The 14,236-nt window shown below is 54.3% G+C and overlaps 1 protein-coding gene across 1 annotated transcript; it reads right to left on the bottom strand.

Moving 5' to 3' along the window:
- Window positions 1-625: 625 nt before the first annotated feature.
- On the bottom strand, window positions 626-13,983 carry Bnip3 (BCL2 interacting protein 3). The gene is made up of 6 exons (XM_070011464.1): window positions 13,851-13,983; window positions 4,277-4,427; window positions 3,660-3,744; window positions 2,574-2,680; window positions 2,346-2,495; window positions 626-1,472 (listed from the first exon to the last, which is right to left on the bottom strand). The coding sequence occupies exons 1-6, from the start codon at window positions 13,894-13,896 to the stop codon at window positions 1,427-1,429; spliced, it is 585 nt and encodes a 194-aa protein (XP_069867565.1). The 5' UTR covers window positions 13,897-13,983; the 3' UTR covers window positions 626-1,426.
- Window positions 13,984-14,236: the final 253 nt, after the last annotated feature.

Raw genomic sequence — 14,236 nt, forward strand, 5'->3', positions numbered from 1 at the left:
CCGCCACTCTAGCCCTCTCCACATGAAATGGCCACAAGCCAGCGCTTTCAAGTTCATCACTTATAAACAAGACTCTTACAGCATGCTATCAAAGAGGCAGCCATTTAAAAAATAATGCTTTGGCCAGGCACTGGTGGCTCATGTCTGTAATCCTAGCTACTCAGGAGAGCTGAGATCTGAGGATCACAGTTCAGAGCCAACTGGGGCAGAAAAATCCGTGAGACTTTTTATCTCCAACTAACTACCAAAAAAGCTGGAGTGGCCGGGCGCTGGTGGCTCAAGCCTGTAATCCTAGCTACTCAGGAAGCTGAGATCTGAGGATTGCAGTTCAAAGCCAGCCTGAGCAGGAAAGTCCATGAGACTCTTCTCTCCAATAAACCACTAGAAAACCGGAAGTGGTGCTGTGGCTGAAGTGGTAGAGCACTCACCTTGAGCTGAAGAGGGCAAGGACAGCGCCCAGGCCCAGAGTTCAAGCCCCACGACCAAAAAAAAAAAAGCTGGAGTGGAGTTGTGACACGTGGTAGAGCACTGGCCTTGGGCAAAAAAGTACAGGGACTAAGTCCTAGATCCAGCACATTAGGGAGGAAATCATGCTATAGAAAAAGGATGAAGAACACGCAATAGGCCAGGTTGAATAGAAGCTTTTTTATTTGTTTTTATTAACTCATTTCAATATTCGCTGAAAGATTTGGCAGATTCATGGTTTTATTATGTCCAGTCCTTCAAAGGAAACATTTGCTTACAGTAAAGCTGATTGCTAAAAGCACACAAAACTTGCACCCAAGGGATTCATGCTGCAACCTAGCAGACAGCTGAGTGTGGAGGGGCGGCTGACTGACCGCCAGGCCGGAGTCTGACTGAAAGGAGCAGACTGCACGGGCGTCTGCACACGTCCCTTGCTGCTATTTTGTACTCCATGGTTCGCATGGTCAAGTGTTCTTTATAGACAACCAGCTTTCACTTCAATTACATACATCGTATTTTCTATCATAGTTTAATTATAAGGCCACAATATTCCTTTTAGACAAACTTCTTAATGTAGTGAGTTCACTATCAACGTTTTTCATTCTTTTGAAATATAAAGCATATCAGCTGAATTAAGGTTACAGATAATTTTTAAATAGTGCATACATCATGACTTGTTCATTACAATTATATATGCTATTTATACCTAATACCCAAAGGAAACTTACTACCAAAGTATACAGTAAGCATCCGTCTGACATGCTTGTCCATTGATCCCAGTGTAGTGACAGGTCAGCATGAGTTCAACGTCTGCTCTTCCATCTACCAAGTTAGGAAAGCCGCGTTTACAGAACAAACACAAGTGGTGCAGCCACCCTCAGACCACGATGGCTCTCCAGCTGGGCCGGCTCCGACGCTATCCCCACTATCCCCACTGCGAGCAGGTCGGCGCTGCGCTCCATCAGAAGGTGCTGGTGGAGGGGGTCAAGCGCCTTCCAATGTAGATCCTAGCGGAAAGGCGGCGCAGTTAGTACATGCACCCCGGACCTGGGCAACCTGCCTGCCAGTGTCAATGGGGGCTGCCCCTTGCAGACCTCTTGCACAAATTGCTGATACATAGCCTGTATTACCAAAACTTTTGAAACATCACTTATGTTCTAGCAGACAAAGTGGGATAGCAGCTGGGGCAGGACTCACTGGCAAATCTGCTGTGTGCACATGGCTCCCAGTATCATTTAAAAAGCAGGTTAGGGGGGCTGCGAAGGTGGCTCAGTGGTAGAGTGCTTGCCTCACATGCATAAGGCTCTGGGTTCGATTCCTTGGCACCACATTAAGCAGAAAAAACCAGAAGTGGTACTGTGGCTCTAGTGGTAGAATACTAGCTTGAGCTGAAGAGCTGAGGGACAGCGCCCAGGCCCCGAGTTCAAACCTCATAACCGACGACAAAAAAAAAAAAAAAAAAATGAGACCTGGTCTGCTGGGCTACACCAACAGTGTCTGGGGACAGGGACAACTGAGCCATCTGCAGGCCTTTCCGTCCTGTCCCTAGGCCTCCAACACATGCCCTGGCCAACCTAGCTGGAAAGCCACACAGACCTCCTGCCCAGTGCTGTACGCTGCAGGGCCCCGTGAAGCCACCCGGCACAGAGGCTGCAGAGGACCCTGAAGCCCAGCGGCTCTGTTCTCCCCTTGTTTCCTGCTCTGGCTTAATCCACAGGTGCACTCGCTCAGCCTCACACTGCAGCTACAAGGACTGCAAGGAGGTGGGGACCCGCTGAGGTGAGCAGACCCTGTCCTGCTGGGGGCCTGGCAAGCCGCTGACCATCAGTGCACTCACCACAGAGGACCAGAGGGAAAAGCCCACCGGCCATGTCACCTACCCCAATCCGATGGCCAGCAGATGAGAGAGCAGCAGAGAAGGAAGGAAGACCTTGAGGAACTCAGCTGAGAATATGCCCCCTTTCTTCATGACGCTGGTGTTCCTCATGCTCAGCGTAGCTGTGCGCTTCGGGTGCTTAAAAAGGAACTCCCTAGGGGAAATGGTCAGAGATGTGTGTCCGACACTGTCCTGACCAGAGAGGCACCCACCCACATTCCACAAGGCTTACTTTGGGGGGATATTTTCTGGCCGGCTTGACCAATCCCATATCCAATCTGAGTTTTTCTTCAAGATGCTTTCAACTTCTCTCCTTCTCTCAATATAATCTTCCTCGGACTAAGAGCAAATATGACACAGATCAGCCTGTCACATCACACCGGACAACATGAGGTCAGTAAGGCAGAGCCCAGAGGCACGCGCCTGCGCCTCAGACCTGTCCACGACAGAGCCCCACGGGGCTCCTTCCTGAGGACAGTGTGCATACAGCACCCTTGAGTGCCTCCAGGAAGTAACGCGACAGGAGGGCGGTGACTACGGTTAGAGAGGAAGAAAACATCAATCCAAAGCAGCCCAACACAGGCAAGGCCAGATCCACAAATACTGTACCCCAAGCAAGGTGAAAAGATGCTGACAGACTGAGGGAGAAGAAACGCTTATCACAATTTTAGGTAAAGCCGGGCGCCAGTGGCTCACACCTGTCATCCTATCTCCTCAGGAGGCTGAGATCTGAGGATGGCAGTTCAAAGCCAGCCCAGGCAGGAAAGTCTGTGAGACTCTTTTCCAATCAACCATCAGAAAACCAGAAGTGGAGCTGTGGCTCAAGTGGTACTCACCTTGAGCTGAAGAGCTCAGGGACATGACCAAAAAAAAAAGATAAGCCTGGTGGATCATATCTAATCTATAATCCTAGCTACTTGGGAGACTGAGCTGATCTAAGGGATACAGTTCAAAGCCAGCCCAGGCAGAAAAGTCCATGGGGTTCATCTCCAATTAACCATCAGAAAATCAGAAGTGAAGTTTGGTTCAAAGTGGTAGAATACTAGCGCCTTGAACTAGCCTTGAGCAAAAGAACTCAGGGACAGCGCCCAGGCCTTGAGTTCCAGCCCCACAAGTGACCAAAAAAAGGTAATGGGTCCTGAGCCACTATGTTGGTGGAAGCCGACTCCCACTCACTGCCCAGCTATGGCCACAGAAGACAGCCACCGCTTCACAGGCCATCCCCCGCTTCTCCTGGTGTAGGCATGAGACCCACACAAAAGCCAGGCTACCTGCTGTCAAGACGACTCACCTGCCCCTGCACGGCTCCTCAGCTTACCTGAGAGCTGTTTTTTTCCCCAATACTGTGTGTGTCCACTTCAGAAACCCTGGTGGTGTCCTGTGGTGTCTGCGAGCGAGGTGGGCTTGGTTGGTGATGAAGTAGAAAAAAGGGGAGAACAGAAAAACTATGTGAGCACCATCACTGAAACAAATCCCCAAACCCCAAAGTAGGAGCCTGGCCAGGACAGGGGTACCTGCCAGTGCCTGGCTCCCTCCTGCCCACCACCAGAACAGAACCAAACGGACTCTTCTGGCAGACAAGGCTGGTGGCTCAGCCTCAGGTAGAGTCAGCTCCACCCTTGAGACCCCTGACCTCCACGTCCACCTCAAACCTTGAATTCTTCCTAGCTGCGGCTAACTAGGAGCCCTCTGACACAAGCAAAAGAGGGTGAGAGTAAAACTCCTCAGACCCGGGGGCAGGAGGGCCCACTCTGTAGCGCTAACCTGTCTGTTCCTAGCTTTGCACTTTTCAGGCACCTGATGGCAAAGTTCCTTTGATAAGGACGGCTGCAGGAGGCTCTCCCAATGCACCCTCAGGTGCAGAAGCCCAGACCCCTCCAACAACTCCCTCCCCGGAGCACCAGCACTGTCATGCACACACCTGCGGAAACCTACCTGTCACAGTGAGAACTCTTGGAGCTACTTCGTCCAGATTCATGCTGGGCATCCAGAAGAATTTTTTCCATGTCACCATTATAAATAGAAACTGAGGCTGGAACACTGCTCCCGTTCCCATTATTGCTAAAGTGCAATTCTACCCAGGAGCCTGAAGAGGCCAAGAGGAACAGTTGGACACATGGACTCACTCACATCTGGTCATCACATGTAACCCGCCCGCCCGCCCGCCCGCCCGCCCGCCCTTCCACTCCCAAGAGCACCTGCGGAAGGAAGCACATAATGAACCTGCTCCTCCACCCCCCCCCCCTCAACACAGCCTCCAACCCTCTTCCAGCACTGGCATTACTAGTCCACAGCTCCCCTCTCGATCCAAGAGACCAGCCCCTGGGCCTGAGGCCACGTGCCGACGCGTCTGCATCTCTTCCACCCCTTCATAGCATACAGATGTTCCCGAAGCCTACAGTCTCCAGACACTCATTCCTTTTGTCTTGCACTCAATTTTTGTTTTGTTTTTCCAATCCTGGGGCTTGAACTCAAGGCATAGGGTCTTCTCAAGGCATAGCTTCTCTGTGCTCAAAGCTAGTGCTCTATCACTTGAGCCACAGTGCCACTTCCAGCTTTTTTGAGTTTATTGGAGATGATTCTCACAGGGATTTTCTGCTTGAGCTGGCTTTGAACCACAATCCTCAGATCTCAGCCTCCCGAACAGCTAGAATTACAGGCGTGAGCCACCATGGTCCAGCCTTTACGCTCAATTTTTTTTTTTTTTTTTTTTTTTTGGGTCCGGTCGTGGGGCCTGAACTCTGGGCCTGGGCGCTGTCCCTCAGCTCTTCAGCTCAAGGCTAGCGCTCTACCACTATGAGCCACAGCGCCACTTCCGGCTTTTTTCTGTTTGCTTATGTGGTGCTGAGGAATCGAACCCAGGGCCTCGAGCATGCAAGGCAAGCGTTCTTACCACTGAGCCACCTTCCCAGCCCTACGCTCAATTTTTAGAAGAAAAAAAACCTGTCAAACTAGACATGGTAGCACACACCTATAATTCCAGCATTTGCGAGACTGAAATAAGAAGAACCCAAGTTCAAGACCAGCCTGCCCTACGTAGTAGTGAGACCTGACTCAAGAGACAAATAAACTAATACGAGCTTGAGTCTTTGCCACTTCCTCGTCATTGGTCTAAGCTCAAGCACAGTATGTCCTATCAGAGGACCATGCGACCCATCCTCGACCAAGGCTAACGCTAAGTGTTAAACACACTCTTAGAATTAGGAGATGTAATAGTGCACCACTACAAATTTTAAAATGCTTTAAACTTGACCTTGACCTGGTGCCAGGCTGGCCTGAACATGCCATCCCCACCTCAGCCTCCCAAGCGCCAGGATCACAGATGTGAGCCACCAAACTCAGCAGAGTTCTACTGTCAACCTACTTCCTCACTGCAGGAGCGCAGTATCCCTGAAAGCCTGTAAAATTCACCTTTGCAGCTTTTCTGTATTGCCTTTTTTTTTTGGGGGGGGGAGGTTCAGTCGTGGAGGCTGAACTCGGCCTGAGCGCTGTCCCTCAGCTCTTCAGCTCAAGGCTAGCACTCTACCACTTGAGCCACAGAGCCATTTCCGGCTTTTTCTTTTTGCTTATGTGGTGCTGAGGAATCGAACCTAGGGCCTCATGCATGCAAGGCAAGCGCTCTACCGCTGAGCCACCTTCCCAGCCCCTCTGTATTGCTTTTTATAGGAACCCATTAACATTACTTTGAACTGACCAAGTTAACTGGTGGTTGTCACTAAGCACAGTGAGTTACTTTTCAAAGAAATGAGTTACTTTGGGCTGGGACCGTGGCTCAGTGGTAGAGTGCTTGCCTTGCATGCCTGAGGCCCTGGGTTCGATTCCTCAGCACCACATAAGCAAAAAGAAAAAAGCCGGAAATGGCGCTGTGGCTCAAGTGGTAGAGCACTAGCCTTGAGCTGAAGAGCTGAGGGACAACGCCCAGGCCCAGAGTTCAAGCCCCGGGACTGAACCAAAAAAAAAAAGAAAAAAGAAGAAGAAATGAGTTACTTTTCAAAGAAATGCAGAGGCAGGACGCTCAGCTCTAGGTTTGGGGAAAAAGGGCTGGTTTGATCCCTCCCTCCGCTCAGCCAAGTTCATCCACTGTTTGCCCATGACTACTGCCTGTTTCCTCGGGTCTGAACTGTCCAGGAAGGATATGATTTTTCAAGTGCGAAGGTACCTGAGCCCAAGTGGTTACTAGAAAAGCCCACTTTTTTTGGACGCCTCCCTTTAATTTAGCAAAAACAAGGAAATTTGCCAACAAGGCACCTGATGTTTTATGAAGAGAAAAACATCAGACTGTAAAATGCACTACTGTAAGCCAGGCACTGGTGGTTCACGCCTGTAACTCTAGATACTCAGGAGGCTGGAATCTGAGGATCAAGATTCAAAGTCAGCCCAGGCAGAAAAGTCCATGACTTTTATCTCCAGTTAACCACCAGAAAACCAGAAGTGGCGCTGTGGCTCAAGTGTAGTATGCAAGTTGAGACGAAGAACTCAGAGACAGCACCCAGGCTCAGAGTTCAAGCCCTACAACTGCCAAAAAAAAAAAAAAAAGATGCAAATTGCAGTATGCTACCTGTTCCTATACCATGTATTTTTAGGTACACTTCAAGTTGTGGAAATTGCTAAAAAACATGGAGCAGTGGGAATTCTAGTAACTTGTTTTTGTATGCTGTGAGGGGAAATTATTTAATACATGAACTTTAAGCAGATGCAAGGCCTGGGTTTGAGCCCAGCAGTGTAAACCTAAAGTAAATAAATGGGCACTGCCTCACTATTAGCTATACGGCCTGCTTCCAGTCTCTAATCTCACGGTGTCTGTTGTATTCACTTCAGCTGGATGTTTACCTAGCAGCTGATGACTGATTAAGCGAACTATCTAATGTTTACTAGAAAACCCTGCCTCCCCAGGTGCCCACATCCAGTTATCATCAGTCTACAGGTCACTCTGTGGTCCCACTAGGTCCACCTGGATTTAACTTTCACGCTACTGCTCAAACAAGGTGTGGCCTACTTCCCTTCTGTTCTATGGTGCTTCTATAACAGAAATCAAGATGCACAAACAAATCCATGACTCTTGTTTCCACCAGCAAAAAGCAAGAAGTGGAGGTGTAGCTCACAAGATAAAGCACCAGTTTTGAACTAGAAAGCTGCCAGGCACTTATGTCTCAGGCCTGTATCCTAGCTATTCAGGAGGCTGAGACCTGAGGATTGCAGCAAATCCAGCCTGGACAGGAAAGTCCATGAGACTCTTATCTCCCAGTCTGTGATTCGCCCTGTCACCAGATGTGGATGGTGAGTACCTGGGATGAGCCAAGGCCCTGAGTTCAAGCCCTAGTACCTACACAAAAATAAATAAGCCGGGCCCCAGTAGCTCTCGCCTGTAATCCTAGCTGCTCAGGCTGAGATCTGAGGATCGCGGTTCAAAGCCAGACTAGGCAGGAAAGTCCATGAGACTCTTATCACCATAAACCACTAGAAAACTGGAAGTGAGCCGGGCGCTGGTGGCTCACGCCTGTAATCCTAGCTACTCAGGAGGCTGAGATCTGAGGATCGCGGTTCAAAGCCAGCCAGGGCAGGAGAAACCGTGAGACTCCTATCTCCAATAAACCACCAGAAAACCAGAAGTGGCGCTGTAGCTCAAGTGGTAGAGCGCTCGCCTTGAGCTGAAGAGCTGAGGGACAGCGCCCAGGCCCAGAGTTCAAGCCCCACGACCGACAAAATAAAAAATAAAAAAAAAAAACTGGAAGTGGCGCTGTGGCTCAAGTGGTAGAGAGCTCGCCTTGAGCTGAAGAGCGCAGGGACAGCGCCCAAGCCCAGAGTGCAAGCCCCATGACCGACAAAAAAAAAAAAATGCACATGTGCACAACATCTGTTTCTGGACCCAGGATTATCTTGGTTCCTAGGCTGTGTACTGAAATCCTTTGTCGAAATGCTGAAACAAGGTCACAGGATAACCACTCCAACGGTGAGACTCACAAGATACTATGGTGGAAATGAACCTTACAACTTGGGGAGGAGGGGAGTGGGGGAAGGAAGGGATAGTGGGAGAAAAACAAATGCCCAACAAGAAATGTACTCATGGGCTGGAAAGGTGTCTCAGTGGTAGAACGCTTGCCTTGCGTGCCTGAGGTCCTGGGTTCGATTCCTCAGCACCACATAAGCAAAAAGAAAAAAGCCGGAAGTGGCAATGTGGCTCAAGTGGTAGAGGGCTAGCCTTGAGCTGAAGAACTGAGGGACAGCGTCCAGGCCCAGAGTTCAGGCCCCACGACCGGACCCAAAAAAAAAAAAAAATGTACTCATTACCTTATTGATATACCTGTAACCTCTCTATACAGAATCTTTACAAGAACAAAATTTTTAAGAAGAGGGGAAAGAGGTGACACTGTCCAGAAAGAAAGGCACTCAATTACCTGACTTATCCCATCTACATATGATAACAAGGGAAAACACACACACACAGCTCAGTGGCAAGGGACTTACCTAGCAAGTATGAAGTCCTGGGTTCCACACCCAGTACCAAAAAGAGACAAGAAAAAAAGAAAACTCCTCCCCCCTGCCACACACACAAAGAAAATCCTTTGTTAACAGATAACTTGTGGCTCATCAGTGCTTAGCTAATCAGAAGGCTGAAATTAGAGGGTCAGAGTTCAAAGCCAGCCCAGGCAGCAAAGTCCATGAGACTCTTATTTGCAATTAACTCACAAAAAACAGGAAGCGGAGCTGTGGCTCAATCGTAGAGCGATGGCCTTGAGCACAAAAGCTCAGGGACAACAACCAGGCTCTGTGTTCAAGCCCCAGGAGCAGCTTACGTTTGTGTGTGTGTGCACGCGCACGCGCGCGCGCACGCGCACACACACACACACACACACTAACGCACATAAAGACAACTTGTCAGAGAATGGTAATGGTGCATAAGGAGTAGAGTGCCTGTCTAGCGAGCACAAGGCCCTCAGCTCAATGCCCTGTAAGTGTCAGAAGAAAAAAACAACACCTTACATACTAGAAAAACTGAATAAACTAATTTTATAGTCACTGTAATGTCTACTAAGGGTAATCTAATCACCCTGAGCTGCTACCTGTCCTTCGGTCATACAAGATACCCTGTGATCAGGGGAGAATGGTCCATGTACTTGGCGCACTGGAGAAGTACATGGGCTGTGCCACTGCGGACACCTCTGGACCAGTGCTTGCTGCAGGGCCAATGTCACACAACAGGAAAGAGGCAAATCGGAGGCCTGGGCCCAGAGGCTGGAGTCACAGTGTGGCCCCTGGCAGGTCCTCAGCAGCCGACAGCCCAGCTTCAGGAGGACCAAGCTCAATGCACAGAAGACGGGGCTAGAACCCCTGCTGTCATGCCAGCAAGGCTAAAGGGAAGATACCAGATTTACACACACCATTCCGGACAGCAATGTCATAAAGCTCAAGACCAGGCCCAGTGGCGCCTGCTGAAATCCCAGCTACTTGGGAGGCAGAGACCAGGAGAATCATGGTTTGGGTCTAACCTCAAAATTAGTGAGACCCCCAACTCAACTAAGTAGGGTGGCTACACATGAGGTTGTAGGTAAGAAGGATCTTGGTCTGAGGCTAGCCTTGGGCAAAAACCTAAGATTCTACCTTGATAACTGAAGGGGAAAAAAAAGGCTGGAGCAGCTCCAGTGGTGCAGTAGCTGCTTATCTAAATGGAAAAATGAAGCTGGGTTCCCCATCCTGCACCAGCCCTCCTTCCTCCACTTGAGTTACAATACAATACACAGCCAGCCAGCTCAGGCCTGCAGAATTCCTGGCCTCAGCTTTGGGCAGCATCTTTTCTAGGTTAATCGAGAGGATTCAAATTCTGGGCCTGGCTCCCGTGGCTACGGCCCGGACCTGTCAGGTGACATAACTGGAGATGGAGGCTGTGTTGTCTTCTTCCAACACCATTCCTGCAGCAAATGTGCAAATTCCCAGCCAACAACCCACTCACCAAAAGCAACTGGGTGTCCCGACTGTCCAAGTAATTCTGGCACTACACCCCCCCCCCAATCGGTGTCAGTCAGACCCCGACTCTCACAAGCCTGCAACGCCCAGACCAGCTGCCTGGCCAGGGTGGCTGGCCCACCATACTTAGGCTACAAAATGTAGGGTTTTTCACACACCCTCTCCCCAAATCCGGTCATCTGTTGAAACTCACAGAACTCAAACTTGTTAAATTTCTAATTACCAATGAACTTGATGCTCCAAGTCTTTTCTTGTGACACAAAATAACCCAACCTCCGGGCCTCTCCCTGGCAGCCCTGGGTTTCTATACAACTGGTAACCAGCCTCAAGTGTGAAGTTCTCCACCCTAGGGCCCCAAGTTACCTGATTAGCATAAACATTAACATATTCCAAAGGGACTGTGAGGGACTCTGCCAGGAACTAAGGACAAAGACCAGTGTCTGCTCATTACACAGAGGCATCTCAGGCTACACAGGGACCACTGTGTCCAGACACTGCTGAACCGACTACATCTATGAACTTCAGAGGGGACCAACTCAAATCCTAGTAATGCTCCTCAAAACCACTGTGGAGATGTGAGCAGCTTGAGGAAAGGGGAGGGGCTCTGGAAGGACTGCAGTGAAAGGCCGGGGTCCCCACGCTCCACCAGAGCAGTGAGGGCTTACCACTGACCTGCACCACTGGGCCAGAAACTGCACTTCCTGGAAAATGAAATCTGACGGTGCTACCGCCTACGTTCTGCAATTAGTCAACTTTTCAGCAAAAAAAGATTTGGGTTAAGACTTAACAACCCCTGAAAACGTAAACATACCTAAGCCTAACAAAGACTGGGGGCGCTTCTGACCCCTGTACCCTACTGCACACACGCATACGTGTGTGTCTGGCTGGGGCTGGAACTCGGGCCTCACATTCTCACTTGGCTTTTTCTCTCAAGTCTGGTGCTCTACCATTTGAGGAATGCCTCCACTTCTGGCTTTTTGCTGGCAGAGATGAGTCTCTTAGATTTATCTGCCAGTCTGGCTTCAAACCCTGATCCTCACATCTCAGCCTCCTGAGTAGCCGCTGAGTAGCTTTCCCCCACTTCTCATTTATACTTGCCACACCAAGATTCACATCAAGTTGATTTTAACTACCTTCTAAATACAGGTGAAGTTATATATGAGCAAAATCTGCTACTGATATTTAAATATTACAAAAAGTCACTAATAGACTGACTTTAGAGCAAAAACAACTTCTTCTCAAGACAGGGTCTCACCCTGGAATTCAACCTCTGTGCCACCACACCAATCAGTTTTTCAGTTCTTAACCCATTCCTTCATTCCCACCTTTCTCCCTCTCATCTCGTTAAAAAATAAAATGTCAACTAAGTACAGCCTCTGGGTGCTTAGAACAGTGACCTCCAGTGACCCCCGGCCACTCCGCTCTGCATCCTGGGATGGACTGCGGAGTCCTCCAGGCACTAGTAGGGCCCACAACAGAGACCACCCCCGAGAGACTGGAGGAGCTCAGCCAGTGGGAGTGAAGTGGCAGGAGCCCTCCCCCCACGTCGGGGAGGACAGAACCACCTGGGGGCTTCCCTCCCTCTCCAGAAGCAGCCACACCCCCGGAAGCAAAGCTCTGAGGCTCTGCTGGAGGCGATGCACGCCGCTGAGGAGGGGCCTAGTTTCCTCACCCCCAAGGCGGTGGCGGCGGCGGAGGCGGGCTGGCTTCCCGCGGAGGAGGCTCGGGGCTGCTAAACCCCATCACACTCACAGGCTTCTCTCCCCAGAAGGGGGCTGGGGACTTCTGAAGCTTCCGTGTCCGGGTGGGCGGGGAGAGACAGCCTCGCCGCAAGTGACCGGAGGGCAGCCGGGTCACTAGACGTTCTAACCACACTGAGCTCACACCTCACCCCCCGTTGCCGGGGGGTCCGGTAGTGCGCCTTTGCCCCCCAGGATCCAAGTGTCCCTGGTACTGGACACAGAGCCCCCGATTTTGTGCCTTAACTGCGGTCAGTCTTATTCCTCCATCTGGCAGCTTCGGCCACCTCACGGGCGTGGGAAACCCGCGCCCTAACTTACAGCGACGCCGACACTGCAGTGCCCCAGAGGCAGAACCGCCGCTGCCACCTCGCAGCCACGGGCAGGGCTCACAAGGGAAGCTTCTGGAACTGAGGGCCTCCCTCCCTGTCTTCTGCATTTACCAGCGCTCGCCAGGGAGCAGCGAGTTAGGGCGGGGAGGGGGGGCGCGGGCGCGGTGGGGGTCCGGCCGGCACCCCAGGAGACCCGGGGGGCGCGGAGCGCGCGCGGTCCTCCCGGTGAGGTCTCCCAGGAGCGCGGAGGAGGTGCCGGAGCTCACGTGTCCCGGGGCGCGGCGGGCCCACGTGACTCGGGTGACCGCCCGCGCCGCGCCGGGCCGCACGTCCGCCGGGCGCGGCCCAAACCCCCCGCGAGGTCCCGCGGTGTAAGCGCCTTTTTATAGAGTGGGTCAAGCCTCGGGACCTCCGCGCCTGGGGCGCCCGCCCGGCCGTGCGTGACTCAGCAAGCAGACTGGGAGGCGTGGCGGGCGCGCGCGCGCGCGCCAGACCCCCGAGCCACACCGGCCCCCCGCGCGCGCGCGCGCGCCAGACCCCCGAGCCACACCGGCCCCCCGCGCGCGTGCGCGCGCACCGCCCCTCCAAGCCACACCGGGCCCCGCCCGCGTGCGCGCGCACCGCCCCTCCAGCCACACCGGCCCCCCGCCCGCGTGCACGCGCACCGCCCCTCCAGCCACACCGGGCCTTCGCCCGCGTGCGCGCGCACCGCCCCTCCAGCCACACCGGCCCCCCGCCCGCGTGCGCGCGCACCGCCCCTCCAGCCACACCGGGCCTTCGCCCGCGTGCGCGCGCACCGCCCCTCCAGCCACACCGGCCCCCCGCCCGCGTGCACGCGCACCGCCCCTCCAGCCACACCGGGCCTTCGCCCGCGTGCGCGCGCACCGCCCCTCCAGCCACACCGGGCCCCCGCCCGCGTGTGCGCGCACCGCCCCTCCAGCCACACCGGCCCCCGCCCGCGTGCACGCGCACCGCCCCTCCAGCCACACCGAACCCCCGCCCGCGTGCGCGCACCGCCCCTCCAGCCACACCGGCCCCCGCCCGCGTGTGCGCGCACCGCCCCTCCAGCCACACCGGGCCCCCGCCCGCGTGTGCGCGCACCGCCCCTCCAGCCACACCGAACCCCCGCCCGCGTGCGCGCGCACCGCCCCTCCAGCCACAGCGCCCTCCCCCGGTCCCAGTGCGCGCGCCGGCCGGAACTCGAGCCCGGCGGAGAGCGCACAGCGCCCGGGGTCGGGCTTCGGGAAAAGCCTCACGCAGAGCTCCCGGCCCGAGACCGCCCGTCCCCGCGGCTGCAGCAGCCCGGCCCCCACGCCGGCGCCCGGCGGAAGGCGCAGGCCCGCGGCGAACCGGCCCCACCCGGGGGACCCCCGCGTGAGCCCGGCGGCTCCCAGCCCCGCCGACCCGGGCGCGGTCCCGCCGGGCCCGGCGTCCCCGGCCGCCGCCCGGCCCGCGGCGCCCCGTCCGCGCCCTCACCCTGTAGGTTCTCCTCCTGCGGCCCTGGAGCCCCGCTCTCCGACATGGCGCCGAAGGCCGGCGGCGGCGCGCCCCGCGCCGACTGCAGCTAGGCCTCGGCGGAGGTCCGGGAAGCGGCGCTGCGCGGCGCGGACTGCAGCTCTGTACCGAGCGGAGGCCGCGCCAGGCGAGGAGATGCGCGGGGCGGGGCGGAGCGGGCCGACGTGCACGGGCGGCGTCGCCCATTGGCTGTAGGGCGGGGCTCGAGCGGCGAGGGGCGGGCCCGAGAGCCGAGGGGCGCGTGCGGCGCGTGCGGCGCGTGCGCGGGGCGGGGACTGAGGCGCGTGCGCGGAGGGCGTGGCGGGCGGGTCTGCCTCGTGGTGTAAACAGTGGAGGCTCCGCCTCCC

Source organism: Dipodomys merriami, unplaced genomic scaffold (genome assembly GCF_024711535.1).
Source record: "Dipodomys merriami isolate MVZ:Mamm:240054 unplaced genomic scaffold, mDipMer1.0.p SCAF_82, whole genome shotgun sequence".
Lineage (NCBI taxonomy): Eukaryota > Metazoa > Chordata > Mammalia > Rodentia > Heteromyidae > Dipodomys > Dipodomys merriami.

Excerpts from the sequence above, each read along its gene's own strand:
- Bnip3 (XM_070011464.1), bottom strand. The coding sequence starts at position 13,896 with ATGTCGGAGAGCGGGGCTCCAGGGCCGCAGGAGGAGAACCTACAGG. Across the intron at positions 4,428-13,850 it reads GCAGGAGGAGAACCTACAGG|GCTCCTGGGTAGAATTGCAC; the intron begins GTGAGGGCGCGG and ends TGGCCTCTTCAG. Across the intron at positions 2,496-2,573 it reads CCAGAAAATATCCCCCCAAA|GGAGTTCCTTTTTAAGCACC; the intron begins GTAAGCCTTGTG and ends CATTTCCCCTAG.